This window comes from Oryctolagus cuniculus, chromosome 21, assembly GCF_051225735.1.
Source record: "Oryctolagus cuniculus isolate XC-2025 breed Fujian yellow rabbit chromosome 21, ASM5122573v1, whole genome shotgun sequence".
Classification (NCBI taxonomy): Eukaryota; Metazoa; Chordata; class Mammalia; order Lagomorpha; family Leporidae; genus Oryctolagus; species Oryctolagus cuniculus.
Window position 1 is genome coordinate 22,292,276 of NC_142887.1, and position 20,447 is coordinate 22,312,722.

The 20,447-nt window shown below is 55.5% G+C and overlaps 1 protein-coding gene across 7 annotated transcripts in view; it reads left to right on the forward strand.

The window, feature by feature from the left end:
• Positions 1–20,447, forward strand: part of ACACB (acetyl-CoA carboxylase beta) — a 128,418-nt gene that overhangs the window by 33,309 nt on the left and 74,662 nt on the right. For 6 of the 7 annotated variants that reach the window (XM_089322887.1, XM_051835875.3, XM_089322888.1 and 3 more), the window contains exons 3-7: positions 11,897–12,029; positions 14,703–14,841; positions 18,498–18,607; positions 19,120–19,201; positions 20,317–20,415. In XM_089322887.1, the coding sequence (XP_089179013.1) occupies positions 11,897–12,029; positions 14,703–14,841; positions 18,498–18,607; positions 19,120–19,201; positions 20,317–20,415 (563 nt within the window). Of the gene's footprint in view, positions 1–7,500; positions 7,789–11,896; positions 12,030–14,702; positions 14,842–18,497; positions 18,608–19,119; positions 19,202–20,316; positions 20,416–20,447 lie in introns of those variants that run through there. The other variant, XM_051835878.3, reaches the window with a different exon arrangement.

Here is a 20,447-nt window from a genome sequence, read left to right on the forward strand (position 1 = left end):
CCTCCCAGGCCCCTGCCTGCCCCCAGTGTCAGCCCCTCTGATTTGTTGTCTTTGTGGCACTTTGATTTCTTCCTTCACTTCCTTGGGAGGAGCTTGGCTCCCTGAGCTGGACTTTATTTTATTTATTTGAAAGGTAGAGACAGAGACAGAGAGAGAGAGGTCTTCCATCTGCTGGTTCACTCCCCAGATGACTGCAACAGCCGGAGCTGGGCTGATCTGAAACTAGGAGCCAGGAGCTTCTTCCAGGTCTCCCACATGCGTTTAGGGGTCTAAAGACTTGGGCCATCTTCTACTGCTTCCCCAGGCCACAAGCAGGGAGCCAGATGGGAAGCAGAGCAGCTGGGACTCGAACCGGTGCACGTATGGGTTGCTGGCGCTGCAGGCCAGGGCTTTAACCCAGTGCACCACAGCATCAGCTCCTGCCCTGGACTTTAAGCTCCATGAAGGCACGGCCATCCTGATGGTGGCCTGTTTCCCCTTGCTGCCTTGCCTAGGGCTGGTTCATGGCAGGCTTTGAAGGGCTATTGGCCAGATGCATGGATGAAGTGAGCCACACAAGTCTGCCAAAGACAGGATTCTGCATTGCAAGAGCGTGCAAAGCCCTGGATGGGTGAGGGCGGGAATGGGTGGGTGCATGGATGGATGGGTGCACGGACAGACGGAGATAGGGCAGGTGTCTTGTTGTTGCTCTGTAGCACACTTCTTGTTTCTACAAAATTCTTGTTGCGAGTATCTTGTAGCTTTGTAGACTAGGTTTGGAGTCTGGTTTTGAATTCTCCTTCTGTCTTTAAAATGGTTCTGCTCGCTCACCCTTCCTCTCCTTTCCCCACCCGCCAAGGGCTGGTAAGCAATTCTATCCAACGACCTGGTGCTGTGTGTTCAGGCTTCTTCTCTGGTCTCCTGACCCTGGGATTTATCTCAGGGCGGGGGCTGGGACTTGGCCTTTCCTTAGAGTTGGAAACAGCTCCTGAGGGTTGGCAGTCCCGTGCAGCTCTTGGAAATGGAGCAGAGGAGGGGACGAAATACCAGCTCCCACCCTCAGAAACCACAGCGCTTTCAAAAGCCCACTGCTGGGCGGGTGTCCGTTTTGCTGAGCACGTGGCTGGGAGGCTGGTGCCTGGTGGTGGAGGGAACACTGCCAGACTCAGAGTCACCTCTGACCGGCTTGCTCCCCTCCTGGGGCTGCCCTGGGGGCTGCCCCGCGTGCATTGGATGGATAGGACAGGGGCAGGCTCATTCAGCAGCGGTCTGGGGGTTTAAAGTTATGAAACTAAAGTTCACGAACTGGCAGTGAACTCACTAAGCAGCAAGACAGACCAGCAATCGATACATAGTTACGGATAGTCTTTATCCCATTTTGCGAGACTATTCATGACTTCCGTGGCTAAAATGTGGCGTGATCATGTAGCACGTAAAGTTTAACCTGCCTAAAACTAAGTAAATAAATAAAATTCCAAATTCCAAAGCCCATCGGGCCCTGGGAGTTGCAGAGAAGGGACTGTGGACCGTATGTGATGTGTTTGGGACAGCAAACCCCCAAAGTGCTTGTGCTTCCTAACTGTTCAATGCATGGGTGTGTGTCTCCATGTGTAACTAAACACATTAAAAAAAAGTGTCTCCAAATCACGAATGATCGTTTCCTTCTGTGATAGGATTGTGACTGAAATTCTCTTCTGCATTTTCTACTCATTTTTATAATCCGTTCTAACAGTGCCTAATAATAAAATAGTATAAAAGCGACTGGAGGAAACACCGAACTCATTGTCTCCTTTCCCAGATAAGAAACTGAAACCTGGAGAGCTTTGAGGTCTCCCAGCAAAGGAATCACAGTGGCCCAGAGCACCATTCGAACCCAGACCCTCGGTAGGTGCAGGTCAGACATGGGACTGCAGGCTGCCAGTACTGGCCATGCGGCCTGGGCTCCAGGAAGGGCACCCCCACACACACTTGTTCTGTGCAGGACTGGGAGGGGCAAGGAGACAGGGAAAATTTACCAGGCCACCTTCAGGCTCAGTGACCTCCCGTCTCAGGAGCAGGGTCCTTTGTGCCTCTACCAGTGTATGTGTGCATGGAAGGCTGTACAGCAGGGGGCAGGCGGGGAGTTAAGGGAAGAGAGCAGTGGGAATTGGGGGGCACGGTTGTTAATTTAGAGTGGATCACCACAGATGGTCTGAGTTCTAGCCAGAGCGAGGACATACTCAGGGTTGAAATAGAGAGATCCCTATAGCGAGAAGCTACGGTTGACCTCACCCATCCACTGGCCTTGGGAGTGTCACAGCAGTGCTCCCGGGTGCGAGGCACTGTGGCTGGCACTGGGGATACAGAGATGGGGAGACCCAGGTCCTGTGCTCAGGGCGGCCAGGGCCGAGGGGCCTGGGAGCACAACAGCCCCGCCCCCCCTCCACCAGAGGTACAGTCAGGGAGCAGCTAAGATCACTCAGGCCAGAGACTGGCTGCTACACGTGGCCACAGTCTTAGCAAGCTTTTCATTAGCACGACGAAATCCTGGAGGGCACTCACTTTATAAAGAGGAAAGGTTGCTCACCTAGCTGGCACTTGTAGAGGTTCAAGTCCAAGATTAGGGGACCCTGTTAGTTTGGCCCCTGGTAGGGACAGTGGGGAGCAATGGTGCAGAACAAGGGTCCCCCCGGAGAGCCAGGCAGCGGAGAGCACACCTGGGCAGAGCTCAGCCTTTTGTAACAACCATGCCACAGGTGCACCCTCCGTGGGCGAAGGACTTAGCTCTGGGCCCCTGAGGGTTCCACCTCCTCCCATCCTGGAGCCTCTAGGGGACATTCAACATGCAAACCCTAACAGCCATCGTGTGACGTGCAGCCGAGCTGTGTGACTTAGGTGTACCTCCAGAGCTAGGTCTCCGTGCAGCAGGGTCAGGCTTCGTGGAGGTGCTGTGGGCAGGGCGTTGCGAGCCCTGGCCATGGCGCACAGCATCACGGGAAGGGCCTGGGACCCACCGTCAGCTCAGCTCCCCGGAAGCAGGATGATCCCAGCGCAGACTGTTAAGATCGAGTGAGAAGTGGCTCAGTGGCCGCCAGTTGAGTGGGCTTGTCCCCAAGTCCTTGGCCATGGCCACAGCTCATCCTGAACTCTGGCTGGGCACGCACTGGAAGCTGTAGCAACCTGTGTCCAGGGAGGAGGAGGAGGAGGAGTGCCGAGGCAGGTGAAATATCTCTGAGGAAAGGATAAAGTCCAAAGCCGCACACGAGGCCCGGGTCCTTCTCCCCGGCACCGCTCACTTCCGCGTTGGGATCGCAGAGCTGGCAGCAGGTTGGTGGTGCACACCTCGGAGCCAGGAAGGCCAGGGAGGTGCCGAGGAATCTGGACACGAAGGAGATGGAGAAGCACCAGGACAGCGGACCGACACCGGGCGCCTGGGGTGTCCCCCCTCTCCCGAGTGACACCCTGGGGGGCCTGCAAGGGGAGCTGCCCGGCTGCTTCCGGTTCCTCCTCCACGATGCACCTCTCTTGTCATCAGCTCCGAGCAGGTCATGGAATCTTCAGTCGTCTGTAAATATTCTCGCGTGTTCCTGAATGGAACGCCAAGGCTCTTTCTGCGACGTTCTAATTTATTTCCTAATTTATTGACTTCAGCAAGGACAGGCTAGCACGAACCCATTGTTCAAATTTCTGTAGAGCCTAAAGATGGTTTTCTGGGAGGCTGGGGGAAAGCGCAGCTTGGTCTCTGAGCTGTTCTCCAGGCGGAGAGGCCCCGAGGTGCGGGAGAATGCAGGGCTCGGGCAGCCAGCATTTCCACCTGTTCTTCTCCCCGAAGCAGCAGCGCCCTGTGTCAGCAGCGTCATTTACTGCTCTATCTTAGGGGACATCAGAAAGCTTGCAGAAAATGGAATGAGAAGTTCATTTTGGTATAAAAAAATGTTTAAAAATCCTTCCCTCTTCTGTTTGCCCTATAGGTGGATATATTTATATCTCTCTCAGTGGAGAGGAAAGGAACTGGGCTTTTTATTGTTTCATTTTATTTGAAAGAGAGAGTAACCTTCCATCTATTGGTTGGCTCCCCAAATGCCTGCACCAGCCACAGCTGGGCCAGGCTGAAGCCAGGAGCCCAGAGCTCCATCTGAGCCTCCCTTGTGCGACCCAAGTGCTTGAGCGTCCCCGGCTGCCTCCCAGGGTGCGCATCAGCAGGAAGCCGGGTTGCAAGCAGAGGAGGCAGGGCCTGCACCAGGCACTCTGGCGTGGGATGCAGGCTTCCCGTGCGGGGCCCTGACTGCCATGCCCAATGCTGGCTCTGGCGTAAGCATCATATACAGAAGGGGTCATATGGAAAAAAAAAAAAAAACTATGCAGGGATTTAAAAAAATTCTTTTAAAGATTTATGTATTTGAAAGGCAGAGTGACAGAGAGTGACAGAGAGAAAGATCTGTAAACACTGGCTTGCTCCCCGGATGACTGTAACAGCTAGGTCTGGACCAGGACAAAGCCAGGAGCCCGGAACTCCAGCTGGGTCTCCCATGGGTGGCAGTGCTTCGGCCATCATCTGTTGCTCTCCCAGGTGCATTAATAGGAAGCTGGAGTGGAAGTGGAGCAGCTGGGACTCCAAAGGGTGTTTCAGTACCAGACGCCAGCATTGCAGGCAGTGGCTTCACTCGGCCCCGGGATCTCAAAAAATTTTTGCACCCAAATAAACTTATCTTCTATTATTTTTAAAAGATTTATTTATTTTAAAGGCAGAGTGACAGAGAGAGGGGGGAGACAGAGAGATTTTCCCATCCACTGGGTCACTCTCGGAATGGTCATGATGACTGGATTTGGGTCAGGTTGAAGCCAGGAGCCCAGAGCTCCGTCTGGGGCTCCCCCATGGGCGGCAGGGGCCCACTGCCTGCCTGGGCACATGAGCAGGGAGCTGGGTTGGAAGTGGAGCGGCTGGGACTCAGACCGGCGCTCCAATGTGGGGTGCTGGCATTGCAAGTGGCAGCTTAGCATCTTATTTCCCTTGTGATAAAGACAGTTTATACATGGGTGATTGAAGAGAAGAGGAAGTGGGGGGAAGGGGTTTGCCCACAGTCACGCGTCGGAGCAGGGACAAGCCCCCGGCCGCTGGCTGCCCAGGCCTTGTCCCGCGCTCCTCACCCGTGAGTGCGTTTCCTTGTCCAGTTTCTGTGTGCATTGTCAGTGACCTGGGTCTCCCTCTGCAGTGCCATCGAGTTAAGCTCAGCCTCTGCTAATCCGGGAGGAGGGGCCGAAATCAGGAGCCGCTGGCCCCGGCTCAGCACGCGCTGTTTCACAGAGTGGCCCCCGTGACCCGCTGTGCTGGGCGCAGGGTGCACACAGCCTATTCCCAAACCTACGGGGGGCCCAACTTGTGTGGACACAATATGCGTTTAGTGTAAGAAGCCACAGTTTGAATTTTGATCTGTTCCTGGGGGTTCAGTCCCATCTTGTGGTGCTGGGTGGCGGCTGCAGCTGCAGCGCTCCGGCCACGAAGCGTTCACGGGCACGCCCTGTGGTCAGCTGTGCGGCTCAGCTGTGGCGGGCACGGGGCAGCATCCTCCAGCTGGGATTCAGTCAGCCCAGCGCGGGCTCACGGGGATGCCCTCCGGCGAGCTAAGGAACACCGCACTGTTCATTCCTTTCTGTCTTCTACCCTCTAATGAAGCAGGCAGAGAAACATCCAAGTGAACGCTCTGGTGAGAGGGCAGGGCCCTCGCGGTCCGTCAGGAGGAGGCAGAGAGGTTAAAGCAGCCGCCCCGTGTTCCAGGAACGGTGGGCTTCACAGCCAGTCAGAATCTAGGCGGCCTGAGGGCAGGCTGGGGCACGGGTGCCTTGATTTCTCCATTTCCTGATTTCCGTCACTTTCCAGAGTGGTCATGGTTACTTCAATCCGGCTCATTCTGAGGATCAGGCCTTTCTGCTTTTGGTTTGAAATTAAAAAAAAAAAAAAATGAAAGAAAGAAAGAAAGAAAAAGAGAAGTCAGTCTAATGTGGGTTTTTTCCTTTCTAGAGCAGCGCATGAAGGCTATATAGAATCTTCTAGAAACTTTGAAGAACGGGGAGTTTGGTTTACCTGTTTCCTCCTTTTTTTCTTAAGCCTGTTGTTGAAATAGTATCTACTATATGGCTGGAACCACAGGGAACCGCTGTCCTCAGGCAGGGCTCCCTGTGCTCTGGGGTGGTCACTGTCCACGTGATGGCCCTGTGGCTGGCACCCTCGTGAGGTGTCACTCTGCCTGTGCCTTTTTCTTTTTAAGGACTTATTTATTTATTTGAAAGAGCTATAGAGAGGCAGAGGCAGAGAGAGAGAGAGAGATTGTCCATCCCCTGGTTCACTCCCCAAATTGCTTTGGCAGCCAGAGCTGGGCTGATCCGAAGCCAGGAACCAGGAGCTTTTTCTGGGTCTCCCATGCGGGTGCAGGGGCCCAAGCACTTGGGCCATCTTGTACTGCTTTCTCAGGCCATAGCAGAGAGCTGGATCAGAAGTGGAGGCTTTGGAACTTGAACCCGTATGGGATGCCAGCACTCTGATGCTTTGTCAGAGTGCAGGGCCCCTGCCTTTTTTTTTTTTTTTTTTTGAGAGGTAGAGAGAGAGACAGACAGTTTGCATCCACTGGTTTACTCTCCAGATGCCTGCAATGGCCAGGGCTGGGCCAGGCTGAAGCTGGGAACCAGGAACACAATCCAGGCTCCAATGTGGGTGGTAGGGACCCAGGCTCTAAGCCATCAGCACTGCCTCCCAGGGTCTGCATTAGCCGGAAGTGGGAGTCAGGAGCCTGAGCTTGGATCAAACCAGAGTCTTCTGATATCGGGCTCCAGCGTTTTACCTGCGAGGCCAAACGCCCCACCCCTGTGCCTTCTGAAAGGAGTTGTTTTGGCCAACATTGGCATTATTTTTTGCGAACGCAGATTTCACTTATTATCACTGCAGTGTTTTCTGGGCGGGGTTTTGCATCCTCCGGGTGTGTGATGATGCTACTTGAAGCTGCCTGCAGTGTGTTTGGGTTCAGACCACGGGTTCCTTGTCAGCAGGAGGGGGAACACCAGGACCTCTGTGAGAATGACAGGAGACAGGCCCAGGGCAGCTCACCGCGGTGAGAGTCTCACAGGCCTTGTTTAGTGGCTGGGGGCAGCTGGGTGGTCCCTTAGCTGGTGACGCAGGTGGCTCACAGCTCCTGCCAGCGGCTCCCGGGGTGCAGAGCAGACCCGTGCCTGCTGCAGGTGGAAGGCCCAGTAAAAGCAGGAACCTGCACACAGAGGGTTAAGTTGACGACAGGGTGTCCAGAGCCATGGTGACCTCTAACATTTCAGATTTCCCCTGCGTCCCGCCCCTCCCCCTGTCGTGCGTGTGTCCTAGCCGATCGGTGGCTGCCAGCACCGGGGGGCGGAGCACAGCAGCCCAGAGGCGTCTCCCGGCGCCAAGGTCAGCGCGGGTCGCCGAAGGGCCGGCCTGGTGGGGGGCGGGGCCCGAGGCGGAGGCGGGGCCATCCCCGAGAGGCGGAGTTCGCCTGGGGGCGGGACCTGGGCGGGGCCGGCCGGGCGCGTCCTCCCGGGCCCTCGCGCGAAGGGCGCGTTTTGGGATGGAGCAGTCTAGGCGCGGGGCTGGGCGCCGGCCGCCGGCCGCCTCTGCAGCCCGCCTGAGGCTCTGTAGGAGCGCGCCTCTGCCCCGCGCTCAGGGCCCCGGCACCGAGGTCTGCCTCCAGGAGTTAGGGGGAGCGTGCCCTCCGGCCCTCGTTGCGGGAGCCCCGTGGGGCTGGCCGGCGGGGCGGTCAGCATGAGTCCTGCCAAGTGCAGGATCTGTTTCCCTGATGGCCGAGTGAAGTAAGTAAGCCCGCAGTTTTCGTGACCGTGCGGTTTGACAAACCCGTGCAGCCCCCACCCCGCTAGGAGCGCCGGCTGCACCGGGGCGGGCGCTGGGCCTGGAGGCCGGGGGCGGTGTCCTGAGAGCGCAGGGGCGGAGGCGCGTCTCTGCGCCTTGCGGCTGCTTGGCCCCGCCTGCTCGATTTTGTTTTTCTTTTGTCTGCGTTTTATGACACTTGGGAAGAATTTCCAAAGCCACGTTCTGGGTGTTGCTGAACGTTCAATGACAGATAAGCGTGGGGGTGGGGGTGCTCCCCGATCGCCGCCTGGGATCTTGTTACCAGCTGCTGTGTGGCTTGCAGCCTTTCTGTGGTTGATGATGGTGAATGTAGAAACTTCAGCCCTACAGGACGCATTGTATTTTTCATGCAACGCTATGGTCTGTGCACAAGACCGGTCTTTTTTCCTCCTTCCCCCCCCCCCCCCCCCGCATTTCTTTTATTTATTTATTTGAAAGGCAGTTACAGAGAGGCAGAGGCAGAAAGAGAGAGGTCTTCCATCCGCTGGTTCACTCCCCAAGTGGCTGCAATGGCCAGAGCCGCGCCGATCCGATCTGAACCGAAGCCAGGAGCCAGGAGCTTCTTCCTGGTCTCCCACGAGGATGCAGGGGCCCAAGGACTTGGGCCATCTTCCACTGCTTTCCCAGGCCATAGCAGAGAGCTGGATCAGAAGAGGAGCAGCTGGGACTTGAACCGGCGCCCATATGAGATGCCAGCGCTGCAGGCGGTGGCTTTCCGTGCTACACCACAGCGCCGGCCCCAATATTTATTTATTTTTCAAGATTGTATTAGTTTATTTGAAAGTCAGGGCTGGGCCAGGCGGAAGCCAGGAGCCAGGAGCTTCATCTGGGTTTCCCAAACACTTGGTTATCTTCCTCTGCTTTTCCCAGGCCATTAACATGGAGCTGTATTGGAAGCAGAGCAGCTGGGACATGAACTAACAGCAGTGTGGGATGCCGACGTTGGCAGATGGCGGCTTTCCCTGCTGTATCACAATGGCCGCTTTTCATGTTTACTTTTTTCTTTAAAGAAAGGTTTGTGTGTTTATTTGAAAAGCAGAGGTGCGTTTATCAGGCCCATAACTTTTGTTTGCACACCTCACCTCCTGTACCGAAGTTCTGCCGTATCTAGGGGCAGGAAGGGCCACAAAAGTGCTTGGGAAACATGACCTCTGCCGTCCAGGAGGCCACGAGCTGGTAGTGGGGGCAGACCCCTTCCCAGAACAGAAGCCCCTCCACCCCCACCCCCTCCCCCTCCACCTGCCCACGGTTTCAGTTACCTGCAGTGAAGTGCAGTCCCTCGGCAGCTTCCAGAAATAAACAGTCCATCAGCTTTCGACAGCGTGGGGTTCTGAGTCTCATGATGAGCTCTCGGCCAGCCTGTGCTGTCCCACCTCCATCACGAGCTGTGTGTGGCATTGTCCACACCGCGCACGCCACCTAGCCATCAGGCACTCAGCAGCCGTCTCGGTTCTCAGCTCGTCGGTCGTAGCAGCCGGGGGCTTGGGTTTAGGTCATTCTTGTTTGCCTTAACAAAGGCCCCAAGCCTGAGAGTAATAAACCTGGCAACTTTATTGTAGTATCTTGCCACCGTTGTGTCTTATTATGAGTTACGGTTGTTAAGCTTCTACTGTGCCTGATTGATAAATCAAACCTTGTCATAGGTGTATATGTATAGGGAAAAACGTAGTATGCTCGTATATATGGCTGGTGCCATCCTCGGGCATCTACTGGCGAATCTTTGAAATTATCCCTGAGGATAGGGGTGCTACTGTAAACCTCTCTGTAGTCCTTACCTTGGCTGCACATGAGAACTTCTTGGGGTCCAGTGCCTGGACCTCACTCCCCTGCTCTGGAGGTGCCGATTAATTAGTCCACTGTGGGGCTGGGCGTAAGATTTTATTATTTATTTGAAAGACAGAATTACAGAGAGACAGAGGGAGAGATCTTCTTTCCACTGGTTCACTCCCCAAAGGGCTGCAATGGCTGGGGCTAGGCCAGGCCAAAGGCAGAAGCCAGGAGCTTCTTCCCGATGGGTGCAGGGGCCCAAAGACTTGGGCCATCTTCTACAAAGCAGTAGGCCTTAGCAGAGAGCTGGATTGGAAGTGGAGCAGCCGGGACTCAAACCAGTGTCCATACGGGACCCCGGCACTACAGGCAGCAGCTTTACCGGCTATGCCACAGCGCTGGCTCCACCTTCAGGATCTTTTAAGCCCCCAGTGTCGGGGTTGAAAACCATTGCCTGTCTCTGGGCTGGCAAACCGTTCTTGTAAAGGAAGAGATAGTAAATATTTTCAGTTTCGTTGCCATGTGGTCCTGCTTGCAGCTGCTCCCGGGGCTATTTCCTGTACTGGCAGCCCTGGTTGTGTTGCTAACTGAGCCTGGCTGTGTTCCAATCAAATTTCATGTAACTTTCATGTATCCCAAAATAGAATTCTGTCGCTTTGTTGTTGGACCATTTCAAAATGTTAAGAAATCCTTCTTAGCTGTGGGAGGTGCAAGAACAAGGGGCAGACGGGGCCTTCATTGATCACCTCTGGTCTTAGGGTGGCCGTCCCAGGAGGCGGGGGCCTGAGAAATTCCCATGGGCCCGTTTATCTGGGAGTCTAGTTTTGTGTTGTTTCGATGATAACTTTTTTTTTTGAAAGATTTTGTTTATTTATTTGAGAGGTAGAGTTACAGAGAGAGAGAGAGAGAGACAGAGAGAGAGGTCTTCCAACTGCTGGGTCACTCCCTAAATGACTGCAACAGCTGGAGCTAAGCCAATCTGAAGCCAGGAGCCAGGAGCCTTCTCTGGTCTCTTACATGGGTGCAGGGGCCCAAGGACTTGGGCCATCTCCTACTGCTTTCCTAGGCCACAGCAGAGAGCTGGATTGGAAGAGGAGCAGCTGGGACTAGAACCAGTGCCCATGTGGGATGCTGGTGCCGTAGGTGGAGGCTCAGCCCACTATGCCACAGCGCCCTCGCAAGATAAGTTCTGTCTTAGCATTTATCGAGTGCCATAATGCCCTTCCTGGCTTCATTGCCTTTTTTTTTTTTTTTTTTTCGGATTTATTCATTTGTTTATCTGAGAGTGACCAAGAGAGGGAGAGAGACAGAACTCTTCCATTTGCTGATTCACTCCCCAAATAGCCACAGTAGCTAGGGCTGAGTCAGGCTGAAGCCAGGAGCCCAGAACTCCATCCAAGTCTCCCCCTTGGGGGGCAGGGGCCCAAACACTTGGCTGTCTTCTGCTGCCTTCCCAAGTGCATTAGCAGGGAACAGCTGGGACTCGGATGCTGGTGCTGTAATTGGCTGCTTAACCCGCTGTACCACAGTGCCCGCCCCTTGTAAGAATAGAAACGGTCAGCCCTTCGTGGTTCTCACAGTCAGGGCAGCTGTTTGCCCTCCATGTTCTACAGGGGAAAAGAGAGGGCAAGGGCATTAGGGCTGGTTAGTGCCAGGGTAGCTCCCCTGCCGGGAGCTCCAGGCTTGACGGCTGCAGGCTGTTTCCCATCGCATGCACAGGGCACGGAAGTAACCTCCCCGTAAGCACACAGGTCGTAAATGGCAGGTTCCAGGTTCCAGGTTCCAGGTTCCAGGCCTGGGGCGCTGGCTCCATTGGTGAGGGCTTCTCAGCCGTGGTGGTGCTGTTGACCCTTGGGGCCAGAGCATTTCTTGTGTTGGGGGCTGTCCTGTGCGTTGTAGGATTTTTTAAATAAATATTTATTTATTTATTTGAAAGGCAGAGTTACAGAGAGAGGGAGAGACAGAGACAGAGAGAGAGAGAGAGAGAGAGAGAGGTTTTCCATCGCTGGTTCACTCCCCAAATGGATGTAATGGCTGGAGCTGGGCCTATCCAAAGCCAGGAACCCGGAGCCTCCTCTGGGTTTCCTATGTGGTCCCGGGTTCACGTGCAGAGTTCGTCCACTGGCCTTTGAGCCGCTGCCTGCCCTGGAGCCTCCTGTCGGTGTCTGGAGTGTCCCTGCTGGTGCTGCTGTAGGTGTGACCTCCGAGTCCTCTCCCACCCCCCTGCCGCAGTCTCCATCCAGCTCCCGCCCTCACACGGGTCTCTGTCTCTCTGCTCTGCAGACCCAGCATGTCGGGGCTCCACCTGGTGAAGAGGGGCCGGGAACACAAGAAGCTGGACCTGCACAGGGACTTCACTGTGGCTTCCCCCGCCGAGTTTGTCACGCGCTTTGGGGGCGATCGGGTCATCGAGAAGGTACTGATGGGTCATGCGCTCTGGGTGGAGGTGGGAGAACCAGCTTCAGAGAGGGGGCGAGGGCCCAGGCAACAGGTGCATGACACCCATTGGCAGGCAGGGCGTGGTCAGGAGGCTCCTGGGAAGGCCGCTGGGTGCTGCCCCAGAGGGGCTACTCTCTAGGTATTGGGCGGGAGGCGGAGGACCCAGCCCCGCCCTCCAGGGGTTTACAGCTTCTCAGAGGAGAGCAGACCCCTGACTTAAAATGGAGCGAACTGGCAGCAGCTCCGACTTGACTTGTGTTGTCTCCTCTTCCTTCTGATGCAGGCCCTGGGCCCCTGCTGTGTGACAGTTCCCCTTGTATTCTTGCAGCACCTCGGGTGCATCGCTTCGGCATTGGCTGTCCAGGGGCGTGTAGCTGGTCGGTGGTGGAGGCCAGGTCTGAACCCTGCAGTGTGGCTGTGAGGCCCTGTTCTCTCCCGTTTCGTCCGAGTGTGGTGGGAATAACAGCAGGAGCAGGAGCAGTGGCAGAGGCAGCAACAGCTGCCCTGTTGGGGGGCAGGCATCCTCTTGGCCCTGCCTTGTGTCCTCGGGCCACCCCCACGGTGGGCGTGGTGTTGCAGACAAGGAAACTGAGGTCAGAGCGGGGAGGTGCTGGGACCCGAACACTGAGTGCTGGGAGCCCAGCCCCCCACACCCTCAACCCAGTGGGCTTGAGTGCAGTCCCGAGTGGTCTTCAGTGTCGCCCAGGTCCCATCCTGAAGCTGGGCTTCTGGCACCCTGGCCAGGGCCCTGCTTGCAGCTGGCCCGCAGCACCCTCCTCCCCAGGGGCTCCCCGACACGTGCTGTGGCAGAACCAACGGGGCCGGGGGAAGCCAGGCCGTCTGAGTCCTCCCTCTTGACCAAGTCCTGGTTTAGTAATGACACTGAGAAAGGGGTGGCCTATCTTTGTCCTCCTCCCCCACACCTTTTTTTTTTGTTAAGATTTATTTACTTATTTGGAAAGCAGAGACAGAGGGAGAGAGAGAGAGAGAGAGAGAGAGATTTTCCCATCTGCTGGTTCTCTCCGCAAATGGCTGCAATGGCCAGGGCTGAGCCATGCTGAAGCCAGGAACCAGAAGCTGCTTCTGAGTCTCCCACGTGGGTGGCAAAGGCCCAAACACTTGGGTCATCTTCTGCTGCTTTCCCAGTCCACTGGAAGTGGAGCAGCCGGGACTCAAACTGGCGCCCGTATGGGAAGCCGGCGTCACAGGCAGCAGCTTCACCCGCTACGCCACAGCGCCAGCCCCCATCTTCTGTTCTTGAGAGGCGTTTCTGACAGGGTAGAAAGGACGTTGAACCAGAGCCAGGAACCCTGGAGTCACATCCCAGCATGTGGCCACTCAAGAGGTGTGAGCTCTGGGTTCAGTTTTGCCATCTGTAAAGTGGACGTGATCACAGCCCGGTTGCTAATGAGACTTGCCCTTCTGGGCTCCACGAAGGTTAAACAGCAGTGGAGGAGGCCTGAAAGTGAAGAACTTGCTGTGTAAGTTAGAGGCCAGATGCCTTTTTTCTCCACCCCTCCCTCCCCGCCCAGTAAGTTGGTTTTATTCCCTAGAGACCAGGCTAGGCGTGCAGCCAGTCTGACCTCTGTGTGGACATGAAACTCAGACAGGGCGGGGTCTGCCTGAGGCCACAGCGGGGGCGCCACACAGCTGGGAATTGAAGCAGGGCCGTTTCTGTCGCCCTCTGCAGCTGGGGACGGCTGGGGACAGCTAGGGCCAGCTGGAGTTACTGCTGCCTCTCCTGCCTGGGTCGGGGGTCTTTAATCCCCAGGAGGCAGAGGCAGCCGGGGTGGGGGGTGGTCAGGCGCAGGTCCAGTCCCCATGCTGCCACCCACTACCTGTAGGAGCTTGGGCAGAGCCCTGATTGGAGTTTTAATGTTGTTAATATCCGAGTGCAGGGGATTACAAAGCCTCCGTGGATGGTCATGGTGGGGATGAGAAAAAATAACGCAGGCAGGATACACTGGGCCCTCGCTGGGGACACACTGAGCGCTCAGGAAATGTTAAGGCTGATCATGATGGTGCCAACAAAGGAGTGAAAAATCCTCCCCCTGTCCATCCATCCATCCATCCATCCATCCTTCTGTCCATCCACCATCTGTCCATCTGTCCATCCACTCACCTGTCTATCCATCCGTCTGTCCACCACCTGTCCATCATCTGTCCATCTGTCCATTCACTCACCCGTCCACCCACTTCCTTCCCTCTTCCTTTGTTCCTTTCTCTCTCCTTCCCTCCCCCATCCGTCTGTCTGTCCATCACTTCCTTCCTTCCTCTGTCCCCCATCCACCTATCTGCCCATCCATCCATCTGTCCACCACCTGTCCATCATCTGTCTGTCTATTCACTCACCCGTCCACCCACTTCCTTCCTTCTTCCTTTGTCCCTGTCTCTCTCCTTCCCTCCCCCCATCCACCCGTCTGTTCATCCATGTGTCCCTCTGTCCGTCCACTCACCCTGTCTCCCCCCCTCCCTCCCTCCGTGCCTGTGGCTGGTGGCTCCCTCCCCTGATGCGTGTTCTGCGCTGGCTGGGTGCCGCAGGAACACGGGGCAGTGCAGTGTTCCAGCTGCTGTGGGAAGCTCTCTGCTCTGAGACTGCCCCGCTGCGGGTGGATGTGCAGCCGCGACTCCGTCCCTGTGCCCCCCGCAGGTGCTCATCGCCAACAACGGCATCGCCGCCGTGAAGTGCATGCGCTCCATCCGCAGGTGGGCCTACGAAATGTTCCGCAACGAGAGGGCCATCCGGTTTGTAGTCATGGTGACCCCGGAGGACCTCAAGGCCAACGCAGGTACCTGGGCCTTGGCCCCTCACCCCGGCTGCACCCTACTCTTGCCTGCCCTCCCTCTGCACCCACTGGGCGAGCCCATGCAGAGTCCCAGGGCGCATCTTGTGTTCTTTCAGGCTGGTTTTATTTGCCCTTCTTCCGGAACTCAAGTGTCTTCTGATGACAAGAAGGAGCACATGGTTAATAGGCAGAGTAGAAATCTGGTATTCTGGGGCTGGTGCTGTAGCGTAGTGGGTTAAGCACCTGCCTGTGGCACCGGCATCCCATATGGATACCAGTTTGAGTCTCGGCTGCTCCACTTCCAATCCATCTCTCTTCTATGGCCTGGGAAAGCAGTGGAAGATGGCCCACATTCTTGGGCCCCTGCACCCACGTGGGAGACCTGGAAGAGGCTCCTGGCTTCAGATCAGCACAGCCATTCTGAGGAATGAACCAGCAGATGGAACCCCCCCCCCCCGCCTCTCTAACTTTGCCTTCAAATGAATAAATAAATAAATAAATCTTAAAAAAAAAAAGAAGCTCCTGGTTGCTGGCTTTGGATCAGCTCAGCTCTGGCCATTGCGGCCATTTAGGAAGTGAACAAGCAGATGAGAGATCTCTCTCTCTCTCCCTCTCCCTCTCCCTCACTCTCTCTTTTTCCCTCTCTCTATAACTATGAATCGCAAGTAAATAAATAAATTCTAAAAAAAATTTTAAAAAGAGAAATTCAGTATTCTTTATTAAAGACTTACTTATTTGAAAGGCAGAGTTAGAGGGAGAAACAGAGAGAGAGAGAGAGAAACAGATCTTCCATTTGCTGGTTCGTTCCACAAATGGCCACTATGGGAGCCTGGAACTCCACTGGGTCTCCCATGTGAGTGCAGGGTCCCAAGCACTTGGGCCATCCTCTGCTGCTCTCCCAGGCACATTAGCAGAGAGCTGGATCAGAAGTGGAACAGCTGGGCCTCAAACTGGCACTAGGTGGGGTGGCTGGTGCTGTGGCCTATCAGGTTAAGCCTGCAATACCAGTATCCCGTGTGGGTGCTGGTTTGAGACCTGGCTACTTGAGGACACTTCCAATCCAGCACCATGCTAATGGCCTCGGAAAGCAGTGGAGGATGACCCAAGTACTTGGGCCCCTGCACCCATGTGGAGACCTGGTTGGAGCTCCTGGCTTCAGCCTGGCCCAGCCCTGGCTCTTGCGGCCATTTGAGAAGTGAACCAGCAGATGGAAGACCTCAGGGGATTCTGAGTGCAGAGGTACCAAGCCTTGATTTTGGATTGAATCTGACTTCACAGTCCAGAATTGCTCAGCAGTGGTCTTTTTATGCCATACTTTGGCCACATTGATGAGTTCTCGTTGCGGAACAGATTTATTTGTTTTGAAAGGCTGAGTTTGAGAGAGAGAGAGAGACAGAGAGAGAGAGAATCTCTTCCATCTATTGTTTCACTCCCCAGATGGCCACAACAGCCTGGGCTGGGCCAAGCCAGGAGCTTCATTCAAATCTCCCATGTGTGTGGCAGGAACCCAAGGACTTTGGCCATCTTCTGTTGCTTTCCCAGGCTCGTTAGCAGGAAACTGGGTCAGAAGTGGAGCAGCCAGAACTCGAACCATCACTCATATGGGATGCTGGTGCTTAACCCACTGGGCCACAACTCCAGCCCTGTTGAGTGGGTTTTAAGGACATTTTCCTGGAAATAGAATTTTTGGCTTAAATAACATGAGTGTTTTATTTTATTTATCTATTTATATATATATATATATATTTTTTTTTTTTTGCTAGGCAGAGTTAGTGAGAGAGAAAGACAGAAAGGTCTTCCTTTCGTTGGTTCATCCCCAAATGGCCGCTATGGCCGGCACGCTGCACCGATCTGAAGCCAGGAGCCAGGTGCTTCCTCCTGGTCTTCCATGCAGGTGCAGGGCCCAAGGACTTGGGCCATCCTCCACTGCCTTCCCTGGGCCACAGCAGAGAGCTGGCCTGGAAGAGGAGCAACCAGGACAGAACTGGTGCCCCAACCAGGACTAGAACCCGGGGTGCCGGTGCTGCAGGCAGAGGATTAGCCTAGTGAGCCGCGGCGCCAGCCTATAATTTTTATTTATTTGAAAGGCAGAGAGATGGAGGGAGAGAGACAGAGAGACAGAGATTGTCTCTCCACTGATTCACTCCCCAGATGTGCACAGCAGTAAAGGCTGGGCTGGGCTGAAGCCAGGAGCCCAGAATTTAACCAAGGCCTGTCTCTACCAGTCCTTGAGCCATCACCTGCTGCATCAGCAGGAAGCTAGAACTGGAAGTGGAGCTAGGACTTGCGCCTACTCACGCTCGTTCCAGGCGGCAACGTAACCCCTGCAGCAAACACCCATCTCCCAGGAGTATTTTTAAGTCCAAACATTGTGTTGTATTCAGCGTGAAAAACAAAGAAATGCTGTCATAAGCTACAGCGTGGATGAACTTGGAGGACGCTGTGCTGAGTGAAATATCCAGTCACGGAAGGACACATCCTGTGTGACTGCACTGGCGTGGCTTGAGCTGTGAGATTCAGAGACAGGAAGTGCAATGGTGGTTGCCGAGGCCTTCAGAGAGGCAAACAGGGGAGTTAATGAAAATGGAATTTCAAGTTCCCGGCACCTGTTCCACCAGGAAGTCAACATACTTAACACCACTGAACCGCATACTCAAAAATGGTTAAGATGTTGCACGTAACCACTGTTAAAGAAAACACGTTGCATTGTTTAATGATAAGCAGTATTAAGATAAATTTTAGGGACCTGCGTGTGGCACAGTGGGTTGAGCCGCCACCTGTAATGCCGACATCCTAAGTGGGTGCCGATTTGAGCCCTGGCTGCTCCACTTCTGATCCAGCTCCCTGCTAATGCACCTGGGAAAGCAGCAGAAGATGGTCCAAGTGCTTGGGACCCTGCCACCCATGGGGGAGACCTGGGTGAAGCTCCTGGCTTTGGCCTGGCCCGATCTGGGCAGCTACAGCCATCTGGGGGAGTGAACCAGTGTTTTGAAGATCTCTCCCTCTCTCTCCCTGTCACTCACCTTTCAAATAAATAAAATGACTCTTTAAAAAAAAAGAAGATAGATTTTAAGTAAAACTTTAAAAATGATTTACTTATTTGTGAAAGGCAGAGTAACAGAGAGAGGAGAGAGAGAGGGAAAGGGATCTTCTGTGTGCTGGTTCACTCTCCAAATGGCTGCAACAGCCGAGGCTGGACCAGATGGAAGCCAGGAGCCAGAGGGTCCATCTGGGGCTCCCATGGGAGTGGCAGGGGCCCAAGTACTTGAGACATCGTCTTCCCAGGTGCATTAGCAGGAAGCTGGTTGGTAAGCAGAGCAACCGGGGCTTGAACCAGGGCTCCAACCTGGCATGGGGGTTTGCCCAGGGGTGGCTCAACCCACTGAGCCACAGTGCTGGTCCCCAAGGGATTTTCAAAACTGCACATCTGATCCCGGCGTCCTGGCCGCCGGCTTGCTTCCTTTGTTTCCTCGGGCCCACCTGTTCTCACGTGGTCAAGCTCACATTCAGTGGTCCTCGGGTGATCGATCACACGCGGTCTTGCTTTGCTGCTGTGGCATCCTCTGGGTGCTGGGGCTGCACGCGGGCTGCCTCCCGTGCCCTTGAGCTGGTGTCCGGCCCTCAGTGGTTCTCTCCCCTTCCCTCCCGTCGAATCCCAGAGTACATCAAGATGGCGGATCAGTACGTGCCCGTCCCTGGGGGGCCCAATAACAACAACTACGCCAACGTGGAGCTCATCGTGGACATTGCCAAGAGGATACCTGTGCAGGTGAGACGGCTGGGGCACCTGGGGTACCCACGGTGATGCCCCAGTGTGGAACCACTCCAGGGGGGCGGAGGGACCGGGACCCGCGAGGCTGCAAATCCCAGGCTGATATAAGGGGGCCGAGAGCTGCTGGCTTGATAGGAGGAGAATTCTTTTTTAGAAAAATTTATCGTTTGTCTTGTTCATTTGGACAAGACAGACGGAGATCTCCCATTTGCTGGTTCACTCCCCAAATGCCGGCAGCAGCCAGGGCTGGGCCAGGCTGAAGCCAAGAGCCTGGAACTCCATCTGGGTCTCCCACGTGGGTGGCAGTGCCCCACGTGTTGAGCCACCACCTGCTGCCTCCCAGGCTGAACTTTAGCAGGGGGCTGGCTTTGGGAGCAGAGCTGAGACTTGAACTCAGGCACTTGGGATGCTAGCTTGCTAGGGGGCAGGAGAACCACCGTGCCAGACGCCCGCCCTGGGAGGCGGACCCTTGAGACGCGACGTTGGTTTGCCCTTCTCTGTGTTTGCAGGCCGTGTGGGCTGGCTGGGGCCACGCTTCCGAAAACCCGAAGCTGCCGGAGCTCCTGTGCAAGCACGGGATTGCTTTCCTAGGTAGCGTGCGCACCAGAGCCGCGGGAATTGGGGCGCCGCCGGACACTCAGCTGGGTCCCCTTCTCCCTTTAGTCCTGCCCGGCAGAGTGGGCTCAGTTGCATTCCCTACCTCTGCCTTTCGTTGTGAGGAGCAGGCGTGTCCAGGGCTGTTGCCATGGTTACCGCAGCAGCTGGACGCTGAGCGTTGGCTGGTATTTCTGGGGCTACCAAGGTGTTGGTCATGTTGGGACCTCAGGGGTCGCGGGTGGCTGCACCTTTCCTGGGCTGTCCTCAGGTCTTTAGAATGTCCCCAGCCCCCCGGGGACCAGAGCCCCTTGTCTCCACCACTCATGTGGCACAGGCTGATTGTCTGAAGGTGCCTGTTGGTTCCAGCATTTGCATTTGTGTCTGGCAGCTTTGTTCTGGGCGCTGGCTCTAGAGCCGTCCTGGGGCCCAGCAGCCTCACGTGCTCAGGGCCCTTCTGTGAGGGGACGTGGAGGTTGCGTGTCACCTAAACACGTCCTCCTGGGGGAGCTGGCTCTTCTCTAGATGGCCCACACCCCCCTCACGCGGCATCAGTGCTGTGTGCATACTTGTCACGTTGTATTGTTGAGGGCATTGGGACAGGAAAAGAAATCTGAGCACGTAACTTTTTAGATTTATTTACTTACTTGAAACAGTGACAGAGAGAGAGAGAGGAAGAGAGAGACACTTTGCAGGCGCTGGTTCACTCCCCAGCTGTCCGCAATGGCTGGGGCTTCGTCTCCCATGTGGGTACAGGGGCCCAACAGCTTGGGCCATCTTCCATTGCTTTCCCAGGCGCATCAGCAAGGGGCTGGATCAGAAGTGGGGCAGCCGAGACTCGAACCAGTGCTCATATGGGATGCCAGTGTGTCACAGGCCCTGACCTGTGGGCCAGGGTTTTGCTTCCCTTCCAAAGTGAACTTTTTGCATTTGCCTCAGTAGTTCAGGTTGTGACTTGGACCACATGTGCTGGAGGTGGACGGGTGCAATAGCAGGCGTGAGCTCGGTTCCTTGGGCGCTGGGCTGTGAGTGCTGTTCTGTCTTGTGCCCTCCCCCCGCGTCGTGGGGCTGACTTGATTTATCTGCTCTCCTTCTTGTCCTGGATCCCTCAGGTCCTCCCAGTGAGGCCATGTGGGCCTTGGGAGACAAAATCGCCTCCACCATCGTGGCCCAGACGCTGCAGATTCCAACCCTGCCCTGGAGTGGAAGCGGTAAGGGGCCCAGAGCTTCACCCTGGGGGAGC